The following is an 11,695-nucleotide window of genomic DNA, read 5'->3' on the forward strand; positions in this document are numbered from 1 at the left end:
TAGAGACAAAAGCAGACAACAGAACAAGGTTCAAGAGAAAAAGAGGTGAAAGGAGAAAATTTTAGAGAAGAAAATTTTCTGTGGCGGTCAGGTCCTATTGAAAGAGAGGCAAAGACTATAACCTCAACACCACAAGAGGCCTCACATACAAGTACTGTCGTACAAAACTATACAACACAGGTACAGCATACGTCCATGGCTGATCGCAGAACTCCCAACAATTGTCAAATTGTCAAATGGTGTTTGTTGGAGTCCTGCAGCCTGCACCCAGTCCAGCCATCAACATACAAAAAGGACATAAATACATAAACATACTAACAAAAGTATATATACATTTCATGTACGATACTCTCTAAAAACAATACACCAGCACAAGATACACAAGCAGCTATAATTAAGTAACGACACCGCAAAGAACTTTTTTACTAACAAATATTTTATTTTCATTTCTTTACAAAATAATATACCACCAGCACAGGAAACTCTAGACACTCTCACACACTTACACACTCACATACACACGCACACACAAACATACACAAACACACTATAACACACACTCACTCATTCATATATATATATATTTTGTACACGCACACAGACACACATCACATACATATCCACAACCAGCATTCCCACTCTACCCTACATAGAACAAAGTCTGCTACAAGAAATCTTCGACAAATGTGTACAATTCCTCTTAGTGTTGGCCAGTGATGTACCTATTCAGTAGGCCTACTCAGGCAGTGGGCTCAGCAGAGTTTCTACAACAGTGCTTGCTTTTCCTTACGAGTTCACATGGACAAATACACACACGCCAGCTCACACGGAGGAAGATACAGCAAGCATGCTGCTCAGAAATGGGCATAGATTCATTTTTTCCCGTTAAAAATCTTAATACAATTTCAGAAAATAGAGTGCTAGATTCACAGTGGCTGCGAACTCATCTTGATTTACATCTTGAATACACAAGCATCATCAGTTATTTGGGGCAATGACAATGGGGAACAAGAGTAGTGAGACTTGTGTGTGTGTGTGTGTGTGTGTGTGTGTGTGTGTGTGTGTGTGTGTTGGTGGGTGTGTTTATACAGGTGTGTGTGTTAGGGAGTAAGGGAGTGTAAACAATGCTTGACACTTGCGTTAATTAGACAGTATTCCCCATAGTGTTTTCAATGACCCTTTTCATGTGGTCTCACCAGGGAACTTGTTGGTCAGTGAGGACGGAGCCAAACGAGGGAAGTTCACATAATGAAGGATGGCACAGATCGATGTGGGACAACCCTTAAAACTCAATAGTAAGAAAAATCCCAAAGACAGTTGATTCAAGATGTAAAACTCATCAAGACAGAACACAAAACCAATCCCAGGTCAATGCTGCTTCCTTATTATATCAAGCCAAACGAAAACTATGCTCACTTCTGAACTCAAAGAAATGTGACAGGATAATTTAGTAGCAATCTTGAATAGAGTAAATTTGCTGACCATCTAAAGGTTAAAAAGCTATTTTTTGAGTATGAATCACATGGGCAGAAACCAACTGTATTGTCAAAACACAATCTGGGGTCAGGCTTGTACTTGTACCCTAGCAACAAAGTCCAGATTAGAACATAATATAAAGAACAAATAGCATTTCCTTCATTCATCAATTACAAGCTTTTTTGATAAATGTGATCTGAAATTAACATGAAAATTCTCTTCTTATATATATCTACATTTTGCGGTGGATTGTAAATATTTAAAAAGTCCAGAAAAATTCTTCATAATTATAGAGATAGTAATAATGATAAGCTCAACACAAAAACATGCACAGAAAAAAAAATGGATTTTTTCTTTAAGGGTGTTGCCAGTCACTAAAGTTACTCACTACTGCCACAATGACTAAGGCGGCACAAGAAGGAAATGAAGACCACAACGAAAACAAAAGAAAAACCAGTCACAATTTCGAAATTACTGAGTCATTGTCTTGTCTTTTGTATAGCACATAATTTCTTAAATTTACTCTCAAACCGAACAAAGGGCAGAGTTCTGAATTGCAGATCTTTTTTGAAAGAGTATGTTAGGACAATGACAAAAGTACAGTGTGTTTTGAACTTAACCCTTCGAGTTTTGAGCCTTTAGCTCCATTGCACTAGTGGTGCATGGCAACCACAATAATCAGTGGCACCGGTTCACCAGCTAGTTTCTATCAACATGCCATTATGGGATACCAACATGTCTTCATCCTTTCACACATGTTTTGGTCATATTCTGTTTTGATTTAGGTCAACTGAGTTTTTTCACAATGAAGGGCACTCTCTCTCCCCGAACCTTAGATACTCAGGAGACCAGGATTTGGGCAAAATTAGGATCAGGAACCCAGGGCTCAACAGATAATAAACATGCATGCATTTGATTTTCTCTAAACCTGAAAATGTGACTGATAGTTTTTTCATTGTGGTCTTCAAATGATAACATTGATAAACAACTTTATTTCACAGTAGAAAAGTAACTTCCAACCCCCCCAGAAAATAGATTTTTCATTTGACTTTGCATAGTGAGTGAGAGAGAGAGAGAGAAAGAGAGTATAAAAAATTGTGATCAATTCAAGTTGTTCTCAAATGTCTTTGTAGCTGAAGAGTACAGCAATAACAGAATGGCTGACTTCACTTGGTATGTCAATGACATAACAAGTAAATCATCATACGATCTATAAACTTCATTTGCCAACATACACACAGACAGTAAATTATGAACCTACGAGTTCAGATGTGAATTATGTACTTACTCCCAGCAGCTAACAATGCTGTTCGTTCTCCATTGAGTGCCCCTGCAGCAAATATACCGTAAATGTAACAGATCCATGACATATGATCTAGACAGACCCTTCTGAAGGGGTTTGTCAAACTAACCCGGACCTGGACCCCAGGTGCTATGGCTGTGACCACATGACCATGACCCCCAGGACCATCAGCCCATGAGCCCCAGGACAATGGAGGTGACGACACAACTAGTACAAAAGACCCACTCCTCAGACCCTGTACACATAAGTCGGTGGTCAAGACATGACACCTGAAAACACGACATGCAAGCTGTTGCTCCGACCTAGGTCTTGACGGACATAAAACTATGAGAAGGACTAACTTTGAGGGGTCGAACATCTCATCTTTTAATAGTAAAACATTCTGCAATTTGGATCTTCACAAACGTTACTCTTCTCTGCAAACTCAGCATTCCAAAATCGTTTTGGCCTGCACTGGCCCCCAGGCACTGGCCCCCACATTGACAGTGACCTATTTTTTGAAAAGTAAGAAAAGTGCAGTTGGCATCAGTTCTGACCTAAGAAATCGGCACGGTCATCTCACCAGAGCCAGACCAAGGCCTACAAAGACACTGCTAGATGAAAGTCAATTCAGAAACAGAGTGGCCACATTACACACTGACATAGGGGAGATATACAGGCCCCGAGACTACCAAAGCCCTGGTAGCAACACAGCCGATCAAAGTGTGGTACTTCAACTGGCAGACACAGGAGGGGCCACTCTAGACACATCTGGTAGAAACTGTCCAGGATCCAGGAAGAGCTATGTAGGGTCTACTGACACCAACATTCAAACGTCACCCAATGCTGCCCTGTGCTGTGAGGTATGGCTATTTATAGATGTGATGAAGAGATAGATACCAGTTTCAGCAGTGTGACTCCTCTAGGTGGCAAAGCTCAGGGAAGTTCAAAGGTTAACAGGTCATTATTTAGTCAATAAACATTGCTTCGGAGGATGGGACTCCAGCAATGAGCATGCAGTGAATACACTGAAAAAAACATAAGACTCTACTTCTAAAGTTCTTGACTGGCAAAGACTAAAAAAAAAGCTTCTATTGTGACAGGCAAATGCCTACCACTATTTACGAAGCACATATCTCACTCAGAAACTTCGATGAAACATTCAGCATCTGATGTGTGTGAACCAAAAATAGACAAGCTTCTATGAAAGAGGTTCATGACAAAACCAGTTGCTGTAGAAATCATGGATACTACTACACTTCGCAAACTTTTTGCCTCATTTCTGTCCCAACACGCAAAAAAATGGACCAAGGGGAACACGAGTGCTCTCCAGTTCCATCAAAATTAAAAACCCATCAAGGCAGGCGAAGGGTTTTCTGTGCAAGTTAGGACATTTCACAACAGACGCAAAAAAAGTCAGCGACAGACAGTGTTAGACAGTTCACATTGTCCACACTTCCATGGCCGTCACAAAGAGCAAAATCCATTACGCAGAAGGCTAGCCAGAAATATCATGATACAAGCATGAATATAATAGTATATATATATATGTATATATGTATATCTATATTTATATATAATATGTATGTATACATGTATGTACGTATAAATTAATAAAAAATACCAACACGCACACATTTGAAAACAAACTCATGAAAATTAAACTCCAGAAATGTTCAGTTTAGCAAAGGCTAAAATAAAAACATTACAATGTCAGATTGAAAATTTAATGCTACTTTTCTTAATTAATCCAAAAAGAAAACCAAATGCATATATAATCATAATAATCAAGACATTAAAAAATTACTTAAAACTTCAACAGAGAGTTGTGGAGAGGGAAAAGGGACGTGAGAGGGGAAAAGAGAGAGGAGGGGGGAGAGAAACGAAAGGGGGAAGAACACTGCGAGATAGAAATACGAAGGAAAAGGAAGCAATTGAGTTTGACTCAAAAACTAAAATATTTTGACACTGGTACTCATTCACGTACTTCTTGGTTCAGAAACTGTACAAATTATAATTCATTGTTTTTTCATCAACAAACAGTTGTTGTTTCAGTATCCACAAACAGGAAATTATCCTTTCATTAAACACAAATCATCATTATAAATTCATTTCATCAAACACAAACATTTTTCATTCTTCGTTTCAACAAACACACACAAATACTGACCATTTCATCTGACGAAAAAAACAAGAGAACAAACCACACTTTGGTTCTCATAATTAAAACTCAGTTGCACATTCCACATGACTTTAATAAAGCTAATCATACATTCTGTTCCTTAATGCACTCACAAAAATGCTAAGACAAAACTTTTTTTGAAAAAATGAATCACTCACATTCACTCATCAACTCTTTGTTTTCAAGCTGCACACAAAAAGACCCACTTTCTAAAGTCTCAGTTTTCATGTTGCAAAAATTTTTTAAAGGCCCACTTTTCAGGTAAGACCAAACACAGTCACACTTCTTCTGTCACTGTCACAAATGGGTACAATCAGGTTTTTGGTTTTGACACACATAATTCCACCAAGTAAGAGAGCACAAAGAGGTTAGTGTGTACGACTTGTATGACAAACTACAGAAGCTCACAATTAATAATTTATTACAGACAAAACGAAAATTCATATAAAAATTAAAGTAGAACATTTCATAATCTGTCATTTTAATAATCACTGTGTATTTGACAACTGTTCTTCACAATATGATTTAATGTCTTTTAAATGATTACCGTGTATTTGATACCTTTTTCTTCGTTACTGGTAAGGTAATATCAAAAACAATTCTGCTTCATCCTCAAGATACAACCCATCCTCTTCCAAGACCAACCCGTAACTCGAAACCAGAGTCTGGAGTTTGCCAAATACTATACTGTATCAGTAAGAATAGCATTTTTCCAGTCACCAAAGCTAGGCTTCCTAACTTTATTTTTTAAAATATATATGTTTTACGCCCTCATCAACATAATTTAGATGACTTAGGAAGGCAGTTTCAACACTGCTTGTCAAGGCCAACCCAGACAGTGAGTAATACAACATCCCAGCAAAAAGACGGAGATACTCAATAAAAATTCTCCTCTGGTCTTCTGCGTGTAACAGCAAATTGCCAAACTGTTACACTACGGATGCTGGTGACCTCCTCATCTCAACTGGCATCATGAAGTCAGTGTCCGGTGTTTGCCCAATGTTAGTTGTTTCCTTAGAAGAGTGCTTGTTTATCCCACCTGAAGCCTGATGTAATACAGAAGAAAGTATTTCTGACCCAAGGTCTGACCAAAGATGAGAGCAGACGTCTTTGACAAGAGCGGGGAAGCACAAGTCTAAAGGGCTGATTGTCCTCACCATTAAGGATATCACGACCCAAACCCAGAGCCACTACTGGTGTACCTCATCTATGGGATTTGGGCCAGAATAGGAAAAATATCATTTTCTTTCTTTTTAAAACTTTTGAATGAAATCTTACAATGGAGGAAATATAAAAAAAATAAAAAACAAAAACAAAGATTACTGATGCTCTGAGGTAGATAATCTGTACAATAAAATGATGTTGATTTAAGTCTTAGATTTCCCACACCCATTAATGCTACGCCTTCTGACGATATAGAATTCCTAGATCGCGGTTTGTCGACAGATCCAGAGTTGTGAATGCAAACCACCACCTTCACAGCTCCCACTGTGTTCACTTTAATAACAAATCCATCCCTGCTGCGTCATTTTCATTTCATTTTGTTCCACCAGATTTTCCTTAAAATGTAGGGTTTTTTACACCTTCATCAAGACAATTACTTTAAATCACTAGAATGGCAGGCTTCTACTCTACCTGTCAGAGCCAATCCGGGCTCAGATCGATTCTCCCCCAAGCCTTCTGCGGGCAATGGTGAGGAATCACTAAAATGGCAGGCTTCTACTCTACCTGTCAGAGCCAATCCGTGCTCAGATCGATTCTCCCCCAAGCCTTCTGCGGGCAATGGTGAGGTACCAAAGTACACACCACAGATGACAGTGATTTTCTTTCTTAAGATATTAATAAAACAAAGTTCAAAAACATAAAACATAAAACCTTGTACCTGACCCCTGATAAGCTGTAGCAAGCTCTGTTGTAGCAAAAAAAAGCCACTTGATGGACCCTGTGATCAGTGCTTTCCAAGTCACTAACATACCCTGTATGTGTCTATGGAAAGGTTAAAGTTTTCCAAAATGTGCTCCTTCATAAAAATTAGCATAGTACAACATGCTTTTCTAACAGAAACACTAGGCTTTCTTTCCATAAGCAATATACGTTGCTGAAAGACCTATAGAAGACCAGACCCTCCCACAGTCAGCTGGTTTTTGGCTCCAAATGTCAAGATCATAGCCGTCTATAGACAAATTAAAAGTACAAAGCTAAAACACAACCAAAAAAAACAGACGCAGCTGCCCAGGTGCACAGGTCTCACAATTCAAAACTCACAATTACCTCATATATCTTGTAAAGCCGTAAAAGTAACAAGCCCCAAAAGAGTTAAGGCTTCTTCTACATAAAAAGAACAAGTATAATCAAATATTACATTTCGAAGTAATAATAATATTACATTGTTAATGTAATATAAACATTTAAAAGTAAATGGGACCCCTCCATACCATACCATTAGTTCTATACACATGAACACACACACAAACACACACACACACACACACACATACACACACACACACACACACACAGCACAGAACACTGGACAAATCAGATCACATAGACTTCTATAGCTCGGCAGACACAGCTTCCACTGCCACAGATATTTTCCACAGAAGAAAGATCCGTTTTCATGTCACACTCCTCTGAGGATAATATCTCGGACCAATGAACCGTACAACTCAGAACAATGAGGGTTTGTGACCACACACACAAATCAGGAAGTGAAAACCACACAGTACAACTACAGAAGATAGAAGCCCTCAAAAAGATAGCACACATCATGTGTGTATACAAATTACAACCAATTCGTGTGTGCGAGTATGTGTGTGCGTGCTCGTGTGTGTGTGTGTGTGTGTGTGTGTGTGTGTGTGTGTGTGTGTGTGTGTGTGTGTGTGTGTGTGTGTGTGTGTGTGTGTGCATGTGAACAATATATGTGTGTCTGTGTGGGTACACACATCTTACGACAAACCAGAGTTGCCAATCCCATTGCTGACAATTAAGCCTGCCATTGCATTTTTTTACAATTTAACACTTTCCTCCATCACTAACAGATGATATTAGTGAAAAAAAAAAAAAAAAGAAAAAGCACAGTTTGATACCATCATAAAAGCTAGAGTTATATCAAGGAGCCATTTCACGGTATAATTGTCAACAATTAGGACTTCATTTTGGCTGGCCATGACACACAAATACATACACACATACACACACACACATAAGGACAATGAATTTTTTAATTTAAAAAAAAATGCTTTCAAACAAGCTTCAATGAAAGAGCAGTAAACCCCTCAGAGCTGTGGGTTTTAACTTTTAGAAATCCACTGATACATTAAAAATTTTGTTACAAAATTTTGGAGGACCTATGAAAATGGACGTCTCTTGAAGTATTTGAGGGAAAACTGTTCATAAGTCATTGATGAATTGGAGTATATGAATGAAACTTGGTATCTTCATGTTATTGTTAAAGCAGGATCTAGTTCCCCTATCAATTTTTCAATATCTTTATTACTTTTACACACACACAAGCACGTGCACACACACACACACAAAACAAAAAATGGTGTGGTAGGGCTGAACAACGTCTTACATCTCTGTCTACTCCCAACAAGACCTATAAATAGCTCTGTACAAGAAAGGACAAATTCCACGGTCTGCCAGCAGATTGTTCCTAGGGTACTCGAGGCCTCAGAGAAACCACCCACACACCTGGCACAGTCACCCGTCCGCTGGGAGAGAAGCTTTGCTAACTCACACAAGGGGGGGGGCAACGCGGTTTTTTTATGGCATCCCGTCTGTCTCAACGATCATTGGTCACTTTCCACTGTTTCAAGAGGAGAAAGACAAGGCCCTGATGGCAGAACATAATCCTGCAGTGTGTTCACCAGTGGATGAAAAGGTTTGCAGTTCAAACATTCCACTGAAAACATGGGGCGTCGTTCCGGTAGTAGTCACTTGGGCACTCCTGGTAAAAACTTCACTCTCTAATAATCCTGACCCACGTCACTCAGGAACCTAGGCTCGCGTCTTGGCACTCAGTGCTCCGGACACATAATGAATAAACCCCACTTTCATGGCATCTGTCACCGCGCAATTCCGATACATGTCTGTGTATTTCTGGCACGTGTCTTGGGTATTTCTGACACATGCAGAAGTGTAGACAAAGCACAAGTCACTGTATTTCTGGTACATGTCATTCTGTATTCAACATGCATAACATGTTCATGTATTTCTGGGGTAAATCACGTTGTTTTGAAAATATATGTCATTGTATTTCTGGAATATGTCATACTGTGTTATAAAAAAAAAGCAACACATATGTCACTAAATTCACTGTAAATGTCACGTTGTATTCGAAACATGTGTCACTGTATTCTGGAACACAATACTGTGTCTCTGGTTTATGCCACATTGTCAGTAAAGCAGGTAACTCGGTGTTCACGGGACATGTCACATAGCTTAAAAAAGCATCCCACCTTCCCTACAAGACAACATTTAACTCACAAATCTCTCACACATGTCAACTTCAGCATACATAATACTCTATTCCCCTGCCCTCCCTCACACACACACAAAGTCACACATGTGAGGCAGTCTGTCAAGATTAGAAATAAGAAGGCATACTTATTTTACGATGTCTCTTTGGTCATCCCGAGCTCAGTTTGAGCTAATCATATCAGTGTGTTCCCTTTATTTCATGTTTAATTTCTGAAAGTCATTAGCGGACAAAAGTGCTAAATAATTCTAAAACAAAATTTCTTGACATACTCTAAAAGCCAAAAAAACGTCCTCAAAATTGTGTCGCTTAAATCGTTTTAAACCACAGTTATTTTCATTCAAATGCACAGAATATACAGAAAACAACTGTATCCCCACAAAGGGTTAGAGCAAAGAGTAAAAACGTCCACCAGACAACTTTCACCCCAATTCTTGTTGGCCCCCCTCACATACTGCCTCCCTTACAACTGGGATCTGATAATGCAGAAACTAGAAAAACTTAAAACTGCGCAGAAAGAATAAGAATTTTCTCGATTTCTTTTCAAACCAATTAAATTTTCAAAGCAGCAATAACATTGTACTTGCAACTTCTCCAAATATTTCTTCCTGTTGTAGAAAATACTTTTCAAAGCACAAAGTATATATGGCAAACGCTTTGTTCCAGTAAGGGTTTTACAGTGCTTGCAACTGCATAAGGTCATATGAGCGCTTGGCAAACTCTTCTCTGCCAGAATGGGCCTCATTGGCCAAAGCAAAAGCTACAAATCATTTGATCCTTTTTTTGCCTTTATTTCTCATTTGGGGATAAACTATTGGTATTACAATTATTATTATTATTATTATTATTATTATTATTATCATTATTCTTTTAAGTTGAAGACTGAACAGTAGCCATGAAATAACCTCAGGAAATCCTTCACTCTTGAAAACTTGAAAATTCAAAAACATATACCACAGATAGACACCTAAAAGAAGAAGTTGACATATTCCACATTTTGACACATTTCAAATATAAACATATCCCAGATTCTGACACATTCCAAACTTAAACATACCCCAGATTTGGATGCAGTCCAGATGTATTGACATATCCCAGACTTTTGACACATTCCAGATGTATAGACATATCCCAGATTTTAACACATTTCAGAAGTAACACATCCCAGATAGTGACACAAATAGTGACACACTCCAGAAGTGGACACGGTGGACACATCAGTGAAGGCCATGAAGCAGTGAGGAACAAGTGTGCTGTGCGTAGTCTCTAGCTCCTACATGGGTACCCGGTCACCACAGACCACGAGGCAAGCGCAGGAAAAGCTGGACAGAAAGCGCAAGTAGCAATATGGCCGACGATGACGTGAGCACCAGGCCGCTGTTCTCTGGCCGTCTTCTCCCCTCATTATTACGGTCCTCTCCTCTGCGCCCCCCTCCTCCTCCTCCTCCTCCTCCTCCTCCTCCACGACCATTATTTCCTCGGCCACTTCCTCCACGACCACTTCCACCACGACCGTTTCCACCACGGTCGTTGTTGTTGTTGTTGTTGTTGTTGTTGTTGCCACGGTCTCCCACTTCCTCTCTAGGTCTGGTGCCTGGACGGATACTTCCTTCATTGATACCCGTGCCCACGTCCACCTCTGGGTCTTGCCAGCGTGGTCGGTTCTTCCCGCCGTGTCCGCCCTTCTTCTTGCCTCCCCCGCCACTTCCCCGGCCAACCCCAGGGTCTCTGCCTCCCCCGGTGGTGTACGGCGGTCGTTCGTCAATATCAAAGTCCTCATCGTCGGAAGTGCCGGCACCCGACCCACTGGACGGGAGCTCAAAATCATCACCACTGCCACTACCACTGCTCAAACCTTCAATCTCTGTGGATACACAAAAAGGACATTGTAACTGTAAATATTTTGCGACCCAACTCCTTCACAATTTAGATCATTAAGGAGGCAGGCAGCTTCCCAAAAAGTGCTTCTATATAGGCCTATCCTAAAAGGTTGCAGAAAATAAATATAAAAGAAGTGCTAAGCTTACAGGTCCAGTGAGGGGCTATGGAGAAATGAACAAAGTCCTGCCCTCTCTCCCTCCCATCTTTTCTCTCTTTCTACCTCACCTTTCCCTTGCTCTCCCTTGCTCTACATTCTCCACCTCCCCCACAACCCCTGCCGTCAACCTTTTTCCCTCCCATCACCCTCATATGCTCTCCATTGTATCCCCATCATTCTCTCTCTCCTCCCTCTCTCTCTCTCTCCCTCTTTCTCTCTCTCTCCATCTTTCTC

At 39.9% G+C, this 11,695-nt stretch overlaps 1 protein-coding gene across 1 annotated transcript in view; it reads right to left on the reverse strand.

Annotated features, from left to right (window-relative positions):
• Positions 1-415: 415 nt before the first annotated feature.
• The window catches only part of LOC101857583 (glypican-6), a gene marked incomplete in the record, with an annotated part of 96,779 nt that continues 85,499 nt past the window's right edge, over positions 416-11,695 (reverse strand). Inside the window, 1 exon segment of the mRNA XM_013085818.2 lies at positions 416-11,287. Coding sequence (XP_012941272.1) covers positions 10,713-11,287 — 575 coding nt within the window.

Source organism: Aplysia californica, unplaced genomic scaffold, assembly GCF_000002075.1.
Source record: "Aplysia californica isolate F4 #8 unplaced genomic scaffold, AplCal3.0 scaffold00410, whole genome shotgun sequence".
Taxonomy (NCBI): Eukaryota; Metazoa; Mollusca; class Gastropoda; order Aplysiida; family Aplysiidae; genus Aplysia; species Aplysia californica.